We start from the raw sequence: 24857 nt of genomic DNA on the forward strand, positions 1-24857 counted from the left end.
GGTTGACAGATTCAGCAAGGCTTTACTATAAAGAAAAATTCCCCAGAATTATTATCTTACAGAAAACTAGTTCATTTATAAAAACAATTTCTAAACATCAATTTCTAATGACTGCAGTCAAAGGAACCTTCCTAAAAATGATGTAGCACACAGTAATAGACCCAAATATCATTTGATTTATATATATTATGCATATTTTCATATTTATTTATACATTGAGCTAAGTAATATATGACATATATTGCATAATGAAAACATCTTTAAAGCCCTAGGAAAATAGTTTTTAATAGTACTGTAGCTACCCTGAAAATCATGCTAATACCAAAATATAAACCTTGATTTTTACTAATTATATGAAACAATCTGATGACTTAGTTCAAGCCATAAGAAAAGTACTTAACTATACAAAGTTCAAAAACAAAGCATTTTAGTAAATGTATGTCCTAAAATGAAATATCTACATAAAGTGTGACAATGAAGTATTTAGCCATTTGATTGCCATGATCATCATTTCACTATTCATTAGGAAACAAATGCCCTGATACTACCATATGATCCAGAAGTAAAGTACTGTCAGCCAGTAGATAAAGCAGAAAAAATATGTAATTTAATAGTTCATCAGGTGCTGCAAATAATTTTATTTTTGCAAGAAATAATATTGGAAAGGAGGTGGGGCCATTAAAGCCGATTTCTATCTATTTCCTCACAGCTAAGGATCAAGAACAATCATGTTCATGATTCTTCTACTTCACTGAAATAAAACTTTATTGTAATTAACACTGAATAGGCTATGTGAGACATTAATGAGATGACTTTTATTGAAATGTGGTAGGGCATAAGATGGAGTGCTAAGTGTTCAGGAACATGGATTAAAGAATAGGTGCCCTAGTTTGTTAGGTCTGCCATGATAGAAACACGTTCTAGTCTAAAGAACAGAATTTATTCTCCCTCATTTCTAGAGGCTAAAGGTCTGAGATTAAGGTATTATCAGGGTTTACTCTATTCTGAGCCCTTGCTCCTTGGATCTCCCTACGTTCGTGGCACTCTGCAGATGTGTGCCTCATTTCTTCTTCTAGAAGAACAGCAGTCATGTGGGATTACATTTCTCCCTCATGATTTCATTTTAACTAATTGTCTCTTTAAAGAGTGTCTCACAAACATAGTGACCTAAGTGCAACTATTTAGATTTAAAAAATGTGGGAGACAAAATAGAGCATATAAAGAATGTCTGACTTGCAGTACTTCAAATATAGGGGAGCAATACACACATACACACACACGACAATTCATAAAGTAGTAAATGAAATAATAAAAGTTCAAAATTATGAGAGACCATAGATAAAGAGCTAGATGGTCAAGAATGGATTAAAAAAGAAATTTGGATTATTTTTCCTGATTAGCTGGGGGTGGAGGGAAGGCAATATTAGAGCTTGAATTCAGGGATTTCCACTTACATGGCTGGTGCTTTGCCACACCACCAGTCTTGCTTTTGTGCTGTTCAAGTTAGAGATAGAGTCTAGTGAACATTTCTGCACAGGCTGGCAAAAATGTTATCATCCTCGAGATCTCAGTTTCCTGAGAAGCTAAGAATATAGGCATGAGCCACTTGGCACCTGTCTGGGAAAGATTTTCTTTTTTAAGATTGTGATGATGGGCTGGGGATATGGCCTAGTGGTGAGAGAGCTTGCCTCGTATACATGAGGCCCTGGGTTTGATTTCCTAGCACCACATATACAGAAAACGGCCAGAAGTGGCGCTGTGGCTCAAGTGACGGAATGCTAGCCTTGAGCAAAAAGGAAGCCAGGGACAGTGCTCAGGCCCTGAGTCCAAGGCCCAGGACTGGCCAAAAAAAAAAAAAAAAAGATTGTGATGAATATGGTAAAACACAGAGAAAAACAACAATGTAACAAAGCAAAACATATGACAAATTTTCTCCTTCATCTTAAGCAAACTGCATCTGATTAACACGGTGTCCTTCACCATGCGTGGTCTTTATCAAGCTGATAATTAAAACCATAGAAACAACTGAGAGCAAACAACAGTAATGTATTTCTATAGTTTTCAGTGGCAAATACACAAGCCAGCAGCAAACCAAATGAAATAATTTTCCATCATCTCCCAACATATCATTGGCACTTGTGACAGTTTTTAAAAGCAAAAGAAAAGAGGAGGGAGTAAAGCAAAAGAAGATATAGGTAATAAAAGTCTAATAGCAATCATATTACCCTTGTAAGAAATCTATACATCAAAAAGCAATGCCGATAAGCTCTTGGTTTCTGTTATAAAACAGTATTTCAAAATTCTTCCTTCTAATAAAAAAAAAAAAAAAATATCACCTCTGAGTCCAAAAAATAGAAAGGTGATAGATATTTTATTATATGTGAGGACAACTGAAGTTTAGTCACTCAATATTTTTATCATGTTTTCTACATGTACTTCTGGCAGAAACAAAATCTCAATATTGATTTTCTTTATTAAAAAGAACACACACAAAAAAAGAGAAAGCCAGTCGAAGGTGGCTCACATCTGTCACATGACACTCAAGAGACTGAAATCTGGAAGATGACAAAATAGTGCACAAAAAAGCAAAGCTAGAAGCACACCTCAAGTGGTAGAGCATGAGACTCTCAGTTCAAAGATTTAAAAAAGACCTAAGGCGGGCTGGGGATATAGCCTAGTGGCAAGAGTGCCTGCCTCGGATACACGAGGCCCTAGGTTCTATTCCCCAGCACCACATATACAGAAAACGGCCAGAAGCGGCGCTGTGGCTCAAGAGGCAGAGTGCTAGCCTTGAGCGGGAAGAAGCCAGGGACAGTGCTCAGGCCCTGAGTCCAAGGCCCAGGACTGGCCAAAACAAAACAAAAAAAAAAGACCTAAGGCATGTCAAAGAACCAATAAACACTTTCTTCATATTTTCAGGAGGAAATAATTCTGCACCTCCACAGAATTGTAATGAGCATGTAATTCTTTATCAACTCCTACATATGTGTCTCTGGCAGAAAGACAGAATTTGCAACTTATTACTTGAAACCCTGACAATCAGTGGTGCTCATGTAGGTAACATCCATATTATGGCAAAAGCTAGGGATGTCTATTTTGTTCACATAGATATCCAAAGGCACATTAAAGCATTCACATCTGCTCACATGGCAATCATTTAGGTTTGTGTCATAAAATGTTTGGAGCAAATATAAATTCCATATTCTGTATCACTTGTTAGTGCCTAATTAGGCAGAATTAAAATGAAGTTCAGGGAATGAAAAATTTAAAACACATCAGATTTTACATTAGGAAATAAAGCTCTTGACACGTAAGCCCTTAGCATTAGAGGAAAATCAAGTATCATTGTTACACTAGTGAGAGGCTCAGAGCAATCATTCTGTGCAATTGTGCAACAAGAGGAAGCCCTAACTTAGTGGCAGTGGTACACCAGCAAAACAACCTCTTTGCAGACTTACGCTGGTATAGTTATGCTTGATACACATCCTAATATAAAGCCTATGTTGTGAGGGTCTGAATTTTACTCAGTCACCTTCAGAGCTTACTCCTAGAGATGTCAAGGAGATTCTTGGGGTGTGTGTGTGTGTGTGTGTGTGTGTGTGTGTGTGTGTGTGTGTGTGATATGACATATTTTATTATTTGGAAAAATAATTAGGTTTTAAGTAAAACAGATTTTATAAAGCAGAAATTTGTTGGGCAATACTGTATAAATTACTACTACAGTGCAGCTTAAAATTTTCAAGTCTCCTAATTTTATGTTAAAATCTGTATTGGCCAGTTGTTTCTCTTTCTCTGGCCTCATTTTTCACTAATCTTCTGTTTTGAGTTCCAACCCCCATGTCATTCTGTGTTCACCGGTATCACCAACCATACCATTTAAATTGTCTCATAGAATTTGGGCATAAAAGGAGAGATTCTCACTTTAACAACCTTATCAGAATCACGAGAAAGTTTTGACCTGTGTCTCCATCGATTTACAGAAGAAGGGACTTGAATTTTTCTTATTTATTTGATTCAATACCTGAATGAGCCAAAAGGGAACACTCACTTTAAGAACTAAACACACAGCTCTTCAGGAAGTTTCCAGAAGGAAACTTCAGAATCATGATCTAGATTGGACCTACATATATTGACATTAGAAAATGAGTGGAAAATTCAGAAAACAACATTTTTTAATAGGGATCTATAGGCCAACCTGAAAAGGTGATATGTAAAAGTAACATCGTCTATTATTGTTTGGTGGAATTTCAGAACTGAGAACCTCTCTAAGACAATTTACGCTAAATCTAATAGTCAAATTCATGTCAGGTTTAGCAATGAATGAGCAAATACATGATATCAAGCAATACTAGATACCTTATAATTCATATTTACATGATAATAAGTAGTCACATTTCTTAGGGAAAAGAGAGATATAATAAGCCATTTTTGAAGTCAGGGTCTAGTGGTTCAAGCTTGTAACCCATAATGCTAGCTATCACCGTTCGGAGCTCGCCCAGGTAAGAAAGGTCTGTGAGTCTTTTTTTTTTTTTTTTTTTTGGCCAGTCCTGGGCCTTGGACTCAGGGCCTGAGCACTGTCCCTGGCTTCTTCCAGCTCAAGGCTAGCACTCTGCCACTTGAGCCACAGCGCCACTTCTGGCCGTTTTCTGTATATGTGGTGCTGGGGAATCGAACCTAGGGCCTCGTGTATACGAGGCAGGCACTCTTGCCACTAGGCTATATCCCCAGCCCAGGTCTGTGAGTCTTAACTTTAACCACCATAGAGCCAGAAGTGGAGCTACAGCTCAAATGGTAGCACACTAGCCTTGAGCAAGAGAATTCAGGAACACTGCCCACATTCTGAGTTCAAGACTTAGTACCAACACAAAAATAAGAAAATAAATAAGTAAAAAATATAAAGCCAGGCTGGGAATATGGCCTAGTGGCAAGAGTGCTTGCCTTGTATACATAAAGCCCTGGGTTCGATTCCTCAGCACCACATATATAGAAAGCGGCCAGAGGTGGCGCTGTGGCTCAAGTTGGCAGAGTGTTAGCCTTGAGCAAAAAGAAGCCAGGGACAGTGCTCAGGCCCTGAGTCCCAGCCCCAAAACTGGCAAAATAAATAAATAAATAAATAAATAAATAAATAAATAAATAGATAGATAGATAGATAGATAGATAGATAAATAGATAGATAGTTAGATAAATAAATAAATAATATATATCCATTAACGAAAGCAACAATATTAAATTATATTTATACATGTATACACTAGCAAATAATGGAACCACAAATATTGGTGCAGAAAACACATAAATAGGAGCTGGGAATGTGGCTTAGAGGTACGTGCTTGCCAGCATGCATGAAACACTGGGTGCGATTCCTCAGCATCACATATATAGAAAAAGCCAGAAGTGGCGCTATGGCTCAAGTGTTAGAGTGCTAGCTTTGAGCAAAAAGAATCCAGGGACAGTGCTCAAGCCCCAGGACTGGCAAAAAACAAACAAACAACAACACATAAATATATTTAATTAAAGAACACATAACTATATTACACTTGGATAAACTGGATTGAGTTAATACAGTCATCATGCTGTAAATATATGTTAAATATAATAAAGTTAATGAAGTTACTTTTGAGAATCTTTTAGACAAGTTGCCACTGTTTCACAGGAGCATTTTTATGTACCTTGTATATGATCATTGCTTAAAATTCAATGGTCAAAATTCTTCTTATTGAATGTAAAATAAATCAATATTATTATTTTTAAAAAAGACAAATCACAATGCAGAATGTCTCTTCCTCATAAAATGCCCCACTTAGTTTGGTGGAGTATTTATTTGCAAATTATTAGCACAATAGAAAGCACTATCAAGAGCGTGAGTGCAAATTTATAAGCAGTTATTAAATGGCAGCACAGAAATTTAAAGTTGCTTTAATATATCAAATAATTAAATGAATGAGCAAAATCATCTATTTTTCCACTCTTACCATGACTGTATTCTACATGTAATATCAGTACTATTCCTGAAAATTAAATCATATTTTATCCCAAAGCATCTGAAGTTGATTAAATTAAAAAAAAAAAAAACGAATCCTTATAGGAATTGTATGCCAGTGAATATAACAGCAGCTCTACTCACAAGACACTATATTGGAAATGAACTTTAGAAGTTGGGGGGAGGAGGGAAGAGATGGGAGGGTAGGGAAAGTGGGGAAAATGAGAGTGGGGATAACAATGTTTGAAAATAATTGTACTCATTACTTAGGGAACTATAACCCTCTGTACATCACCTTTACAATAAAATGAATAAATAAATAACCATATATTAAAATCATATCAATTTTAAGAGGAATGAAGCATATTGATGGTTTTATATAGATTTTAATAGCCATATTTTACAACCACCATTGGACTGTTACTACATTTGGATTAGGACAGCCTGAAACCTCAACAATCGATTTTCTACAAGAAAAGCTTGAGAGAAAAGAAAACACTTGCAAAATTATCTAGAAATGAATGGTAAGTGTTAACTTGTATGTAAGTCCCTGAAGATAAAACTGCTAGGAAGAACCACAGTGAAAACCAATTAATTACGTAGTTCTAATTTTGTACAGAGGGAAGCAGTGTTTTAATGGCCAAGGGTTAGGTTTTGTGTCATATTATGAATGGTCATGCCAATGCTTCTAATGAGATAATAAGTGCTAGAATATAATGAAAGGGTGGTCACAAATTCAAATAACAATTAAAAACTGGAGAGTTTTCAATGACTGACTGCTATACAATTACTTTGGTGATAGAAAAATGGCAGAGGTATCTTTCCCCAAATAGTCTGTTTACCACACTATAATTGCCACATGAAAGTTTGTTCCCACTTAGACTACAGATGTGTGTAAATCCACTGAGCTTCCTTTGCCATTGTGACTGTACAGTGAATAGCAATTACTCAATAAATGTTTATGTATGACATAATACACAATTAAACCATCAGTTCCAAAGTGTTAATTGGCCACTTGCTACCAGGACATTCATTATTACATTACTTACTATGAAGAGTACTCTGCAAACAGTAGTGAAGAATTTCATTTAAGTCTTGTTGTCAGGCTCCTGTGATAAACTTTTCAGCTGTAAGTTTTCCTATACATAAAGTCAGAAAAGTCTACTGCCTGAGGGGGATTCTGATTATTTTGATGCTCTATACCTCCCAATCCAATAGAAAGAAAATGTCTGTCATGTATATTTGTTTATCAGGAGCCATGGACTTTTATCAAAACCCTTAGTAGAAGAAGAATTGCAAATCTCAGGAAAGGTTGCCCAGAGCACATCAATTATGCATGTAATAATAACAAGAATGAGAAAAGTTTAGATTTAGTAAGGCTTCATGGTAGGATTGCATTCTATTACATATACTCTAATCTTTCATATGTGCTAAAGATATTTAGAAATAAAATATTTTCAAAAGTCTAGCCAATCTTGGGTTTGAGAGAGATGGGGAGAAAGGATGGAAAGGGTGACATGAATCAAGATGCATTGTACTCACAAGGTGACTTGATAAAAACCTCTTTGTACAACTACTTAAATATAGTTTTTTTTAAAAAATCTCTTCACCTTTTCCAACCTACTTTCTACAAAATAATAATGAAAAATGGCATAAAATATCACATGCTATGTATTCTATGAGAGTATGATCCTGAGTAGAAACACATTAGGCATATTTCACCCTCACAAATTATTTCCTTAAACCCAATCATTGGCATTCAAAGTCACATAGGAAAATACTGGAAAAATCACAATTCTTCAGTAAGTTTCAGGAGCTCACATGGGAAGGTCTAGGTGATCTCTGTCTCTATGGATGTGAGTATAGAATCACCAATGCCATTTGCCTTTCACTTTTACATTTACTTTGATTCACTATAACCTTGTTATTATAAATGGTTCATCAGAGCTCATAAATAACAAAACATACAACATAAGCTACCAAACTCATCATATTTTGCTCTGATATGACTTTTTGAAGAAGTACAGATACAAATGAAGTCTGACGTGAGCTCTTTCTTCTTCTCATGTACCCCATCTTCTCTGAAGGCACTTTTATGCTCTTGGGGTGGTATGCATGGTATTCAAGACATCCTAATGTCTATGTTGCTCTCTAGCTAGATGGTCAACATTCCTTTTAAAAGCCAGTCCTTTGAATACGGGGGAGCAAGTTCATTTCTTTCAGCATATGTATCTGTGGCTACTTACTCATCCTCCTACCGATGGAAAAAATTATAATGTCTTGTACTTTTTATGAAGACATGATTAATATCACCAATATAACTAGTATATATGGTGATATATGGCAAAAAAATTACCAGGTAATCTAGGTAACAGGTATTGCTCTTTTACTTGTCCCAGAGTTGATTAAAATGTATACTCTTAAAAGCAGTGCATACAAGAAGTCATAATATTCTGAAAATTGACATTATCAGAGCCTTTTATTTTTAACATTTGATAGCTATAAATCGTAATTTTCAAGTAATACTTCAATTGCTTTATTCAACCTATAGGATTAACAAAGATAATCCTTGAAGAGATTTGGCTTGTTAATGTCTACTTTAGATTTTAACACTAGTCTGTCAGTGTAAGTCCTGGAGTGGATTCAATGCATTCTAAACATACCATTTTATATAATTTGTCCACCCATACACATTGTAAACTGTAAGACTACATAGGTTTTCTTCTGTTTCTTCTATCAACTGCTCTATTCCTTGGAAATGGTGTTACAACTTTGTAGATACTTGCCAAATATTTAGTAAATAATTAACTAGGTAAATGAACAAGTGGATACGTGAATAAATAATAATGTATGATTTTGCTCTGAACATTTTGTACAAGACATTTAGAGATATTTTATTTCCTAAATATCATAGATCTGACAGAAAAAAAATACAGCAAAACTATCAGTAACAAGCTACTAAACTCACTCAAAATAGATTCTCTTTCTATTTCTCTAATTGTTTCTGGAAATAAAATCTGCTTCTTTGACAAGCAATTTATGAGTTACTTTACTGGTAAAAATTTTGGTAAAAATAGTGTGCATTTGGTGAGAATATAATTGTTTTTCCTTTTTTTTTCCACTTTACTAATGATTGAACACAGGGTTTTCTCCTTGTTTGGCAAGTGCTCTGTCACTTGAGCAACACTCCCAGCACTTTCTAAGTGTTGGTTTTTATGTCTGAGATTGAGACTCACTGGCTTGCCCACCAGGTAGGTGTGAATTGCTGTCCTCCTACTTGGGCCTTCAGATTATCTGGTTTTATAGGCATAGATTGACAAGTAAAAGTTATATTTATGGTATACAAAACTTCCTCCCTGGTAGTCAGTCACCATTATGGGTTGGAATTTTAGATATTATGTATATATTTTATATATATTCATATGTATTCTTTAATATGAATATATACAAATATATATTCAGATAAGTGTATATATATTCATAAGACATGTTCTGGATTCACTCTGCAAGAAAAGGTTTTTATTGCTAAAACTCAACAGGAGGCTTTCAAATTCTTTCAATTAATGCCAACACAATTTGCAAGCTGAGACATGTGACTTGGTGTTCTAAGATCTTTTATCTGCACCCAAGAGGATTAGGATAGCTACTGCTTTCTGGGTCCAGAGTATTATCTTTGATGGAGCACGCAGGTAAAAATGCACTATCACGCTCTCCAAGTGTTCAGGAGCACATTCTGGTTGAAACACTCAGACAGAGAAGCACTGTACAAACAGAAGAAAGGTTCCTTCCAATTTTTCACCAAATGTATACAAGGTCTCCCAGGATTAACTATGTGGAAAATTTTTATCGTTGGGATTAACATCAGTACACTTCTGTAGTGTTAAAGAAAAAAAAAAAAACAATGCCCAGAAATAAAAGACTTTATATCTAAAATATGCTTAGAACTCAAACAATAAAGGCCCCTAAAAACAAATCCTCAAAGAAACAACCACACCTTTAATAAGTAGGCTAAATACTTAAAGAGAGACTTCTCTGAAGAGGAAATAAGAATAGCCAAAAGACATATGAAGAAATGCTCAACATCCCTGGCCATAGAAGAAATGTAAGTCAAAACAACACTGAGGTTCTGCCTCACCCCAGTTCCAATTGCCATTACCAATAAATCTAATAACAGATACTAGAGGGGATATGGCCAAAAGGGAACTCTACTACTCTGTTGATGGGAGTACAAACTTGTTTAACCACTCTGGAAAGCAGCATTGAGGTTCCTCAAAAGACTAAACATAGAACTCCTCTACGACTTAGCACATTCTTAGCTTTTACCCAAATGACCACAAACAAGGCCACACTAAAGTTACCAGCACAACCATGTTCATTGCAGCGTTATTTACCATAGCTAAAATATGGAACTAATCCAGATGCCCCTCAGCAGATGAATGGTTCAAGAAAATGGGGTATATATACACAATGGAATTCTATGTTTCCATCAGAAAGAATGGCATCACCCCAATCATAAGAAAATGGAAAGATATGGGGGGGAAAATGTGAAGTAAGCCAGACTCAAAGAAACACAGGCACCATGGTTTCCCTCATCTGTAATAATTAGTATATGTCTAGGATAGTCCTAGCAAAGGATCACAATAAATCAATAGTTATGTACATATGATCATATAAGATGATGCTAAGTAAAATGTACTCCAAGATTTGGAAACAAGTTTTTTCTTTGTTGTTGTTTTTAATGTACTATGTGAAGTTGTTTCTTTTTTCTTTCATTTTGATTTTTGTTTTCCTATGGTTTATCCCCTGTTGATAGTGTAGTTGATTTTGGTATGCTGTGTATTGTATATATGAATTAGGGAAGGTAACAGGAACAACAAACTGGTGAGACAAAGGACAAAGGGAAAAAACAAGCAACAACAACACTCATAGACAATATGTTGGAAATGAACTGTATAACTTGGGGAGAAAGGATTGGGGGAGAGGGAAAGGGAGAAAAAATGAGGGAAGAGGTAACAAGTTTGGCAAGATATGTACTCACTGGCTTATGTATGTAACTGTAACCCCTCTGTTCATCACCTTGACAATAAAATTAAATTGGAAAAAAAGGTGTGGAGAGGGTCGACCTCGTCAAAAGAATAAAACAAAAAAGGAAAAAATAATTAAATACAAATAATATTTTGAAACTCAGTATGATTTTCTGTTTTCATGTTTTGCTATTATTGGAAGTTTTGTGAATATGCCTGGTTAGTACAGATCAGATGTTTACTTATACCATACAAGTACTCCAATAATTTAAAGCAAATCCTTTATAAGAAGGCTATTTTATCACCTAGAGACTTTGGAGATGCATAGATAGTATAACTGATAGAATTCGGAAGTATTTTTATTTTGCTATAAGTAAAAAATTCCAACCCTTAGTGTTGTTTATTTTATCTTGGATTATTGATGATTAGTCTAGCTCTACCTTGAAGTAATATTAACAATGCTTTGATTTGCTTGTTTTCAACAAAATCAAAAAGGACTTCCAGTTATGGTTTTCTACAGATCTAATTCCTAATATTCAAACAACAATCAAGCAGTATACCTATTGTTCATTCAAATGAGAGCTTCCTGAGTGAACTTGTCTGTTACTAGATAGAATTATGTGTGAAAAATTCCAGCTCACATGCCCCAACTACTTTTCCGTCATGTAAGTACAAGCAGTAATTCAAAATGCAATTACCAATAGGCAAATAATGGATTACTATGGGGAGCCTATTCAATCATTTCTGAGTACAGGCATTCTCCTTGTCTTATAACATTACTTATTTAAAGTTTTGCATACAATTTCTACACCGTCCATGATGATCATTTGAGCTCTATGCTATCACATCAAAATGTAATCACAGTGGTCCCCAAAAAGAAAGCTTACAACCATGACAAACCTATGCCTTTGTTTGACTCAATGGCAGAGATGATTCTTGATGTAAGTCATCAATGGACTATGTTGGTGAGGAACAGCTTCTTATCACCAGTGAAGGAAAACATAGAGCCTGTGTTTCTTGGTGTCTGTCATACTTCACTTATGATTTTTTCCAAGTCTGTCTATTTCCTTACGAATGAGGAAATGCCATTCTTTTCAGTGAAAGCACAGAATTCCATTGTGTATATAAACCACATTTTCTTGATCCATTCCTTAACTGAGGGGCATCTAGCATGGTTCCACATCTTCGCTATGGTAAATAATGCTGCAATATGAACGTAGTTGTGCTGGTAACTCTAGTGTAGCCTTGTTTGTGATCATTTGGGTAAAAGCCAATGGGATTACTGGACAATAGTGAAGCTCTAGGTTTAGTCTTGAGAAAGCTCCACACTGCTTTTCAGTGTGATTGAACCATTTTACATTCCCACCAACAGTGAAGTAGCCTTTCCTTTTGTCCATATCCCCACCAGCACATGTTATTATTTGCTTTCTTGATAATGGCCATTCTAACTAGGATAGTCTTAGCAGAGGTTCACAATAGCACAATACTATCTACATAGGACCATATAAAATTACTTTAATAAAAATGAACTCCAAAATATGAAAACAAGAGGGTTTTTTTAATGTACAGTGTGAAGTTACTTCTTTTTTTAATCTTTTGTTGTCCTTCCCCCAACCCCTTTGTTTTATCCCCTGCTGTTATTCTTCTTCATTTTGGTACCCCATATCTTGTATATACATTTATCTGATTTGGGGAAGGGAAGAGAAATAACAATGAGACAAAGGACAAAGGGTGAACCGATGCAACAGCAATAATCACAAGACATACTGTTGGAAAAGAATTTTACAACTTGGGTGTAGGGAGAAGAGTCAGGAAGAAAGGGAAAGCAATAATGTTTGACAAGAAATGTACTCAATACCTTACTTATGTAACTGTAACCCCTAGTATATAGCCTTTACAATAAAATAAAATAAAATAAACTTCTTTTCGTTTTTTTGTTTTGTTTTATTTTTTTCTTATTTATTGTCAAAGTGACATACAGAGAGGTTACAGTTTCATATATTAGGCCTCGGGTACATCCCTTGTACTGTTTGTTATCTCCTCCCTCATTCTCCCCTCCCCCTTCCCCTTTCCCTCTCCCCCCATGAGTTGTTCAGTTGGTTTACACCAAATGGTTTTGCAAGTATTGCTTTTTAAGTTGTTTGTCTTTTTATCCGTTGTCTCTCCATTTTGATATTCCCTTTCAATTCCCTTGTTCTAATACCAGTATATACAGTTTCTAATGTACTCAGATAAGATACAGTGACAGTGCGAGTACAACCACAGAAAGGGGATACAAAAGGATCCTTAACAACAGAAGCTACGGTTTCACAGGGCATGTTGAAAGTAATTACAACAGTGATATAACAGTCGTTTCCATAACATGGAGTTCATTTTACTTAGCATTATCTTATGCATTCATAAGGGCATAGCTATTAGGCTCTTGTGATCCTCTACTGTGATTAGCCTAAACCTGTGCTAATTATTCCCTATGAGTGAGACCATAGAGTCCATGTTTCTTTGGGTCTGGCTCACTTCACTTAGTATAATTTTTTCCAAGTTCGTCCATTTCCTTATGAATGGGGCAATGTCATTCTTTCTGGTAGAGGCATAAAATTCCATTGTGTATATGTACCACATATTCCTGATCCAATCGTCTACTGAGAGGCATCTGGATTGGTTCCATATTTTAGCTATGACAAATTGTGCTGTGATGAACATTGTTGTGCTGGTGGCTTTAGTGTGTTCTTGTTTGTGGTCTTTGGGTACATGACCAAAAGTGGGCCTGCTGGGTCATAGAGGAGCTCTATGTTTAGCCATCTCAGGAATCTCCATACTGCTTTCCAGAGTGGCTGAACCAGTTTTCATTCCCACCAACAATGAAGTAAGGTTCCCTTATGGCCACATCCTGTCCAACATTTATTATTGTTAGTTTTCTTGATATATGACATTCTTACTGGGGTGAGGTGGAATCTCAATGTTGTTTTGATTTGCATTTCTTTTATGACCAGTGATGTAGAACACTTTTTCATATGTCTCTTGGCCATTCTCATTTCCTCATCAGAGAAGTCTCTTTTTAAGTCTTTAGCCCACTTGTTGAGGGGGCTGTTGGTTCTTTGCGGTTTTGTTTTGGAGGAATTTAATGTTTTTAGTTCTGAATATATTTTAGATATGAGGCCTTTTTCCATTGCATGGCTGGTAAAGATCTTTCCCAATCTGTGGGCTTTTTGTTTATCTTGTGAGCTATGTCTTTTGCCCTGCAGAAGCTCTGCAGTTTGATGCAGTCCCATTTGTCTTCCTTTCTTTGATTTGTAGCATTCCTGGGTCTTTGTTAAGAAAGTTCCATCCTGTGCCAAGGAGCCCAAGTGTTTCTCCTACTACTTCTTTTAGTGTTTTCATGGTATCTGTTTTAATTTTGAGGTCTTTGATCCATTTGGAATTGATTTTGGTGCAAAGTGATATAGAGGAAGCAATCCAGAAATTCATATGGAACAATAAAAGACCACGAATAGCAAAATCAATCCTAAGCAGAAAGAACAGTGCTGGAGGAATTACAATACCAAACTTCAAGCTGTGTTATAAAGCTATAGTAATCAAAACAGCTTGGTATTGGCACCGGAACAAGCCTGAAGACCAATGGAACAGAATTGAAGACCCAGTAATGAACCCACAGTACTATGCCTACTTAATCATTCATAAAGGAGCTAAAACAATAGTTTGGAAGAAAGATAGCCTCTTTAACAAATGGTGCTGGCAAAACTGGTTCAACACTTGCAACAAACTAAAAAAACTTCTTTTCATAGTAGAGGGAGATCTGACTTATTTTGTCTGAACTAGGATCATCACCATCTCACCTCACCTTCCCATTGCTATGTATCACTCATCAGCTTTAATTTTTTGGAGACAGAGTAGAAAAAGCAACAATAAGATACTATATAGGATTATTTTCTTTCCATTTTACGAATCCTATTTAGAACTACAATATGTATTCCTGTAAGAGTTGCTCTGGCATCTGGATTCAGTATTTTAAAACCTGAATAAATGTAATGCTGCTATTTAAAGTTTAGATGTCTTTCTTTCTCCTATAGAAATGAAAGGATCTGAAGACATAGAATCAAGATAGATTTGTACCTTATACTGGCCAGCTTGCTGACTCCCACACTTACAGGCACCTTCACAATGGTTTTGTTTTTCTTTATGGAATGGTTTTCCAATATCTTCAAGGCCTACTTCAGTTCAACAGCTTTCTTTTAAGAAAATACTCTCCCTGGTGCCTTGATTTTGCATCAGCATTAATTGCACAGGATTTTCTTTCTATAGGTATTGTAATCGCTTGAAATCCAGTTTGTATATGTTAGTTTGTGAGTTCTGTGATAGAAAATGCTGCATTTTTTCCTTGCCTAAATATTACTTATCCCTTTATAGGAATACTTACTTCTTTGTGCATAGTAAGTGCTCAAGTCACTTTGAACAAAATCTTTTTTGTAGGACATGATCAGAACACCTCATTTTAAAGGATATATCTATATTATAGCACTTCATACCTTGATACCTTTAATCAATGAAAATTCTACCTGGATGTAGGCCCAAAACAATGTATACATGAATTGATTTGTCATAGGTAATTAGTTATAATTGTAGTTCACCCTGTGTAGATACATAAAATGTTGGACATTATTTATTCCAATTACTAGTATACTAATATGTGTTGATATTCAATAGTACTTCCTCTGTAGGTACTTAATTTATCATTTTGATCTTGCTAACAATATAATATGCTTATTTTGTATTAATTCATGAAGGCACATTGAAGATTAATTTTAATTTCCCTTCTTCAAATGATTTAGGTTGCAGTTTTGTAGAAGACAAAGGTCATGCACATGATAATTTCAACCACAGATTACCTTGTTGTGTCCTTCTGATAGCAGCATCAGAGTTATCTTTGTGTTCCTATGTCAGAGTCAGAGAGCATAGTGATGATTAGTGCCAAATGTTCTATTTTGTATAACTTGAAGGTTTTTTTTATAAAAAATATAAATTCCAACATTCTACACATTTTGTGAATGTATAAGACATAAACTGTGAAAATGGTTAGTACAGAGCTTAAAAGGGATATTAATACCAGCATTTATTTAACAAACACCTATCAAGAACCTGTGAAAACACTGTGGAAGCAGGATGTACAATTAAGAAGACTCAAGGGCAAGTGTGGGAAAAGATGAAATGGGGGGATGGGTATATTTGAGAGAAATTTGGGATATGGAGTAAAGGATTTCTGTAGGTACCTTTCAATAGTATAATTCATTAAGTCAAAAGAATGTTATTTTCAGGAATATTTTTGGCAAAAATGAAACATCAATGCTAACTCTAATCAACAGGGTTCTGTCAGAATGCTCAGTGGCTTACTTCATTCCTTGTGTGATATCATCTATTCAACCATTCCATTCTCTAAGCTGTCTTAAAAGCTGTCTACTCCACTAGAATGTACTCGGAGTTCAATCTCCATACTTTTCATAGTGCATAGTACATACAGGTTTACAATAAGTAGTTAATGAATGAAGGATTGAAAGAAAGTTTGCACTTATAATTTCACATATTTAATCAGTTGTTAGTTGTTGCTTTTTTAATAGCTCTCCTGGTCCAAATCAGTCCTTCCTTCAATCAATTTTATAGCTCACTGGCAGTCAATTCACAAAATATTTCAAAAAGTTGACACATATATTATTTTCTGATGTGTAAATTTGCATCTTAAACAGAGATCTTATATATATTTTTTTCATATATTCCCGTATGGACAAATAACATTGGGGATTTCAGGCACTATAAAAGGCTTGTTAGAGTTTCTGAAACTTCATCTTATTTCTGTTTATAAACAGGGAAGCCCATAAGGTGTATTTTTTTCCCTAAGGTGCATTTTTAATATATGTTTTCAGAAAATGATAAAGGACAGAGTGAATGGTGTGGGGAGAGACAGAATCAACATGGGACAGAAAAAATTTGGGGAAAATACATTTGGAAAAATTTTTCCAATTACTATTAAGATGAAAAATAGACAATTGAACTTCAAAGAATCTAAATTCCCAAACAACTTTCTGCTTTTCAAAGTAACTTTTAAGCTCAATGTTCAGTTTTATTTTACAATTAAAATTTTGTAACTCATAATACATGAGGTGTATGATCTATAATTTGTGTAGTTTTCAGAAATGATTGATTATATCTAGGTTTGGTATTCTCTATGTATAGTATGAAACAAAATACACAAATATGATTTCCAAAAATAGGCATTTTGACTCATGAGACATTTGGTAATGGGATAAAATAATTTTAAAGCCATCAACAACAAATCTACATTTAGAAGAGCAACAGATTAACAGAAAACATTTGCCAACAGTGTAATTTTTATTTCAAGAGCCTGTAGTCAATATCAGACCATTTCATCAAGGTAAAACAAAATTACAAGCAAATATCTTAATCAGGTGATTTTTCATCTGTGTTAACAACAGTAAAACAAAAAAAGTCCAGAAAACCTTTCCCTTACTAATTTGACAAAAAAAATACATTTCTATCTTAAAGGAAAACTAATTCTTTAAGAAATCACAGGTTTTCACAAATGATTTGGGAGAAAATAGATAACTTTTAGAGAGTTAAGATTTTTATTTTTATTTTAAAAATCTAACAACAAACATTATTCTTGACTACTGAAACAAAACTCATTTACAGGGCAAAATCTGTTATTTTTTTTCTTTATTGTCAAAGTGAAGGACAAAGGGGTTACAAATTCATATGTAAGGCAGTATACTCACTGCCTTTCTTATCCAACTTGTTTCCTCCTCCCTCATTTTCACCTGTCTCTGCCCTCCCCCTTTCCCTCTCCCCACCATGAGTTGTACAGTTCTTGATAACAAATGGTTTTATAAATATTGCTTTTGGAATGACTTGTCTTTTTATCCTTTGTCTCTCGATTTTGGTATTCCCTTTCCCTTCTCTAGTGCTAATACATGTATCCAGGGTACTAAGATCAAATACAGTGATATCAAGGGTATAATCATGGGAAAGAAATAACAGATTAAAAAAAGTACTGTTTCACATGGCATGCTGAAGTAATTACAACAAACTACTTGTTTCCATAATGTGGAGTTCATTTCACTTAACATCATCTTAAGTGTTCATACGGGCATAGCTATTGTGATCTTCTGCTAGGACTAACCTAAATATGTACTAATTATTCCCTATGAGAGTAACCATAGCATCCATGTTTCTCTGGGTCTGGCTCATTTCACTTAGTATGATATTTTCCAAGTCCTTTCATTTCCTTAAGAATGGACCAGTATCGTCCTTTCTAATAAAGGCATAGAATTTCATTGTGTATATGTACCACATTTTCTGATCCACTCATCTACTGAGGGACTTTTGGGTTGGTTCCATATTTTAGAAATGACAAGTTGTGCTGCTTTGAACTTAGTTGTGCTGGTGGCTTTAGTGTGATCTTGCTTGTAATCTTTTGGGTAGACGCCCAAAAGTGAGGCTGCTGAGTCATAGGGGAGCTCTATGTTTAGCCTTCTAAGGAACCTCCATACCACTTTCAAGAGTGGTTGAACAAGTTTACATTGCCACCAACAATGTAGTAGGGTTCCCTTTTGGCCACATCCCCTCACGCATTTCTTATTATTAATTTTCCTGATAATGGACATTCTTACTGGGGTGAAGTGGAATCTCAGTGTTGTTTTCATTTGAATTTCTTTCATGGCCAGTGATGTAGAGCACTTCATCACATGTCCCTTGGCCATTCTCATTTTATGGGGCAAAATATTTATAAAAATTCATGTTTTAATTTTCTACAGGTAATTTACCATTGATAGCCACTATGAACTAAGTTACCAATTCATTCATCCGTCAAACAGATGCACACAATCGGAATTTTACTCTGAAGATAATCCTAAAAGAATACCATGGAAGTCATTTGCTCTTAGGCCCATCTGCAGCTTCCTCGTAAAAACAATCTTCCCCTTCTACAGTCTGACAGACGATGATAACTTTCACCATACTGAATCAGACCATGAGACATCTGAAAACATGAAACCTGATTTGCATTTTTTATGGACAGTGATGTAGAGCACTTTGTCATATGTCTCTTGGCTATTCTCATTTCCTCATAAGAGAAGTCTCTTTTTAAGTCTTTAGCCTACTTGTTGAGGGGGCTATTGGTTCTTTGAGGTTTTGTTTTGGAGGAATTCATTTTTTTTAGTTCTGCATATATTTTAGATGTGAGGACTTTGTCCATTGTATGGCCAGTAAAGATCTTTTCCCAATCTGCAGGCTTTCTGTTTATTTTGCAAAACAACACTGAGATTCTACCTCACCCCAGTAAAAATGTCCATTATTAAGAAAACTAACAATAACAAATGTTGGAGGGGATGTGGCCATAAGGGAACCCTATTTCATTGTTGGTGGGAATGTAAACTGGTTCAGCCACTCTGGAAAGCAGTATGGAGATTCCTGAGATGGCTAAACATAGAGCTCCCCTATGACCCAGCAGGCCCACTTTTGGGCATGTACCCAAAAGACCACAAACAAGAACACACTAAAGGGGCTGGGGATATAGCCTAGTGGCAAGAGTGCCTGCCTCGGATACACGAGGCCCTAGGTTCGATTCCCCAGCACCACATATACAGAAAAAAACGGCCAGAAGCGGCGCTGTGGCTCACGTGGCAGAGTGCTAGCCTTGAGCGGGAAGAAGCCAGGGACAGTGCTCAGGCCCTGAGTCCAAGGCCCAGGACTGGCCAAAAAAAAAAAAAGAACACACTAAAGCCACCAGCACAACAATGTTCATCGCAGCACAATTTGTCATTGCTAAAATATGGAACCAACCCAGATGCCCCTCAGTAGATGATTGGATCAGGAAAATGTTGTACATATACACAATGGAATTTTTTTCTCTCAAATTTTTATTATCAAACTAATGTACAGAAAGGTTACAGTTTCATACGTTAGGCACTGGATACATTTCTTGTACAGTTTGTTACCTTGTCCCTCATACCCCCCTCCCTCCTCCCCCTTTCCCTCCCCCACCCACGGAGGTGTTCAGTTCACTTACACCAAACAGTTTTGCAAGTATTGCTTTTGTAGTTGTTTGTCTTTGTTTACCCTGTGTCTCTCAAATTTGGTATTATGCCTCTGCCAGAAAGAAGGACATTGCCCCATTCATAAGGAAATGGATGAACTTGGACAAAAATATGCTAAGTGAAGTGAGCCAGACCCAAAGAAATATGGATTCTATGGTTTCCCTCATAGGGAATAATTAGCACAGGTTTAGGCTAGTCGTAGCAAAGGATCAGAAGTGCCCAATACCTATGCCCTTATGAACACATACGATGATGTTAAGTCAAATGAACTCCATGTTATGGAAATGACTGTTATATAACTGTTGTAATTATTTTCAACATGCCATGTGAAACTGTAGCTTCTTTTCTTGATGGTCCTCTTGTACTCCCTTCCTGTGGTTGTCTCCTCACTATCACTGTATCTCATCTGAGTACCCTGGATACTGTATATACTGGTATTAGAACTAGGGAAATGAAAGGGAATATCAAAATCAAGAGGCAAAAGATAAAAAGACAAATGACTCCAAGAGCAATACTTGCAAAACCGTTTTGTGTAAACCAACTGAACAACTCATGGGGGGAGAATGGAAGGAGAGGGGAAGGATGAGGGAGGATGTAACAAATAGCACAAGAAATGTACCCATGGCCTAACGTATGAAACTTTAACCCCTCTGTACATCACTTTGACAATAAATAAGTAATTATTATTTAAAAAGAAGTTATTATTGCAATAAAAATCATACAATGGAACCCTGATAGTAGGGTTTTAAGTCTGGTACTAAAACAACGTGTGGGCTTAGCTAGGTTCTTTTTTTTTCTGCCAGTACTGGGCCTTGGACTCAGGGCCTGAGCACTGTCTCTGGCTTCTTTTTGCTCAAGTTTAGCACTCTACCACTTGAGCCACCATGTCACTTCTGGCTGTTTTCTATATATGTGGTGCTGGGGAATTGAATCCAGGGTTTCATGTATACGAGGCAAGCACTCTTATCACTAGGCCATATTCCCAGCCCTTAGCTAGGTTCTTAATCACTGACATGACTGGGGAAATTTTGTGAGGAGATGTCATCACCAGTGGAAGCAAGTGTTGAAGAAGTATAAGAAGCGACTGGGGAGGGGGAGTAGAGTCAGGCTAAACTAATGCAATATAGGTTTATGAAGGCACAGAAATGAGCCAGCAGCTACTCAGCCTGTTGGGTAGACATGTATGGTTGTCTCTTCAACAATCATGTCTTCCTATTTATGCTAATAGAAATGAGTTTTGTGTACTGAGTGACTAGTTATAAAGATCACATTGTGGCTGATTTATGCTTGATGATTTTCTAGGTCCTGTTCAAATCTGCTCAGGTGGGCTCATTTTACCTGTTCCTTACCAATTCAGAGTTCAGAAACTTCACATTAGTGGCCTGAAACCTCCATTAGTAAAGTAGTGTTGACACAGAAATCAAAAAGTACAACACATTAGGGCAACAACTTCCTCTGGTTCTAGTCAGTTGTTAAGCATTTCCAAGCAATATCTAAATTCATCATGGAAATTCCATTTGCATTTGCCAATGTTTATTTTAGGAGTGGATAAGTCACCAAGTTCTCATGTAGAAGAGGAGCTCTGTTAGAAGACACCAGAAAGATTTTTTTCCTTAAGAAGTTCAACCTTTGAAACATATTTCCTTACTATTTTAGGTGGTAATGTGGAATGGTTTGGAATCAGTGTTCTAAATTGCAACTTTGAGGAAGGCTTAAGATTTTCAGCTCGTACCTTCTGTAGTGCTTTGACAATGAATAAGACCTTGACTAAGACTATGAATTACAGTCAGGCACTGGTGGCTCACACCTGTAATCCTAGCTACTCAGGAGGCTCAGATTTGAGGGTCACAAAGCCAGCCTAGGCAGAAAAGTCTGTGAGGTTCTTATCTCCATTTAACCACCAGACAATGGGAAGTGGCATTGTGTTTCAAAGTGGTAGAGTGCTAAGCTTGAGCTGAAGAGAGAGAGAGAGAGAGAGAGAGAGAGGAGAGAGAGAGAGAGAGAGAGAGAGAGGGAGAGAGAGAGAGGGAGAGGGAGGGAGAGGGAGGGAGAGGGAGGGAGAGGGAGGGAGAGAGAGGGAGGGAGAGAGAGGGAGGGAGGGGAGAAAGAGGGAGAGAAAGAAAGAAAGAGAGAGAGAAAGAAAAAGAAAGGAACGAAGGAAAGAAAAGAAAAGAAAGACTATGAATTATGACTTTGCATAAATTGTTTACTTGTGAAGACAGGGCATGGAGTCTCCTCATGCCAGAGGGGACTATTGGTGACATGCATTCAGCCACTACATAACCATGTTTCACTTCTAGAGAGCTTTTTAAATAAAAGACTCCTTATTTGACATAATCTTAATTGCATTCAGCATTATCCACTTTATAAATTCAACAATAGTGCATGTATAAATAAATTTTTTAAAACAACGAAGAACATACCAGACACAGCAAGGAAGTCATCAATGCTTGTAATGTCATCTACAGCTTCAGTGAGAACATGTATGTAATTTTCCCAGGTGCGCTTGTACATTTCCATAGTGTTTTTTACCACTTGACTTTTGGGTCTTGCAGCCAAAGCAAGTGCAGCATTAATAATCTGAGAAGATATAAAAAGTTCACACCATGACTTCTTCAAAAATTGTACAAATGGAATGTGTTCTTTATTTTAAACCACAGAATGAATGGTAAAAATGCTTATATGGGTAATTCCTCCCTTTGATTTTTATTTTAACTTTCCTTACCAATTAAACAAGTTAAGTATTTTTGTGAAAGGACCACAGAAAATAGGATGATAATTGGTACCTGTTTCTTAGGGAGCTCATAAGTGTCTATAAAAATCTGTGTTTTAATATTTTAGTAGAAAGTACAGGATAAAACAGTACAATATACAATAAATGCCATAAAAGCAAGTAGTAGTCAAGGATTGTTTACTTGTTTGGGTGGTATTCTGGTTTTGAACTAAAGAACTTGTGCTTACTAAGGAAGCACTCTACCACTCTAGCATTTGAGCTGCATCTCCAACCCTTTTATGCCTTAGTTGTTTTTCAACCCAAACCTCAAGCCACTATTCCTGAAGACGGGATTATAGGCACAGGCTGAAATATACAAGGTCAAGAGGAATAAGTGCTAAGGCATGGCTTCAATAACATTTTTAACCAGGCATTTAAGTTCACATTGAGAAATCATTAAAATAGGGCTTGGATTTGTTTGAGAATTTTAAAATGTTTCACAGAAGGTATTCATAAAGTAATTCATTGCATATTTCAAATTAATGCCAAGTATCTCTTATATATCAAGTACTATTCTAGGTTAAATAATATGACAATAATGGAGACACAAGAAACCCTACCATCTTCATGAAGTTAAGATGGCAGTTGAAAGACTCAAGGGAAGATAAAGTAGAAAATCCTGTAAGGATAGTAAGTCACTTTAACATTTGCTGCTCATTTACAATGCATGTATTCATGGTGTCAGCCACACCCTGGGTGTACAGAAGGCAGCAGCAGGCACACTTGGCCTGCTTAGGATAGCAGCCTTATTTGGAAAGTAACTAGAGGGTTGTGTCAAGTTTTGGACAATTTTCTCAGAGCTACAGTTCAGAAAAATTAATTTCCAAGCAAACCTAGGAGACTCCCACAAGAGGTTACAAGAACACACAAGTGTCTGAGCTGTGATGAAGAGGCAATGAAAAGGACTTCACAGAACTCTCAGCTAGTTAAAAGAAGATATGGAAGAGGAAGGGGAGTTGAGGGGAGGGAAGGTGGAAGACCAGGGAGGGGATAACACTGACAAGAAATGTACTCATTACCTTATTTATGTAACTGTAACCCCTCGGTGCATCACCTTTACAATAAAATTAAAGTGAAAAATATGCAGATAGGGAAAAGGTGATTACCAGAAATACAATGGAACCATTAACAAATATGTGGGACAGTATTTATATGCAGATAGGGAAAAGGTTGATTACCAGAAATACAATGGAACCATTAACAAATATGTGGGACAGTATTTAAGGACATGGAAATAAATTGCCAACAGGACAACAATCATATATTATATTGAAGAACATTGTACTTCTTTCCATGGCATTTCTATAAGGAAAATGCATGAGAACATGCTGGAAATGCAAGATGGAAAAGACACAACCTATACAACCATTTGTGGTTCTTTCTGGGTAGTACAATTTCAGGTGCTTTACAATACTTTTTCTTCCAGATAATCTGTGATGAATATGTCTTGGTTATATCTCAGAATAAATTATTCCTTAAGGAAAGATGATTAATAAATTTGTCCATGAATAAAATGAAGAATGATTACAGTATTGTTAGAAGTGTGACAGGTCAGAGAGTTTGAAAATCAGGACACCTTTTAGAGACTGTTAATAAATGCTATTAGGTATCAATTGTGCTATTAATTTGAAAGTGATTCTTTGATCAGCCTACAAAATGCAATGCTAGACATAAAAATGTACAATTAGAAGTCATTTTAATAAATGATGTTTATCTACTGTGCATTTTTTCATTATGATGTGAAAATGACATCACGGTTCCTGTCATAAAACATTCCACAATGTACTAGGGAATTGAGCCAAACCCTGAGCAATGACAATCAACCACTGGTTCTGACTTCAGTCTTTGTCAGAACAGTTCAGAGCACTAGTTAAGATACACATTCCTAAGCCACCTCCCTCTGGAGATTCTAATTCAGCTGGTCTGGAGAGTGGGCCTCAGAATTGATTCTTTTTCTATGTTCCCAGCTGATGGTGATG

General features: G+C 36.1%; 1 protein-coding gene across 1 annotated transcript in view; it reads right to left on the minus strand.

Annotated features, from left to right (window-relative positions):
* Ctnna3 (catenin alpha 3) overlaps window positions 1–24857 on the minus strand; it is a 1259651-nt gene that overhangs the window by 384179 nt on the left and 850615 nt on the right. The window contains exon 11 of the mRNA XM_048338867.1: window positions 22529–22685. Within this exon, the coding sequence (XP_048194824.1) occupies window positions 22529–22685 (157 nt within the window). The remainder of the gene's footprint in view (window positions 1–22528; window positions 22686–24857) is intronic.

The sequence above is a fragment of the Perognathus longimembris genome, chromosome 2, assembly GCF_023159225.1.
Source record: "Perognathus longimembris pacificus isolate PPM17 chromosome 2, ASM2315922v1, whole genome shotgun sequence".
Lineage (NCBI taxonomy): Eukaryota > Metazoa > Chordata > Mammalia > Rodentia > Heteromyidae > Perognathus > Perognathus longimembris.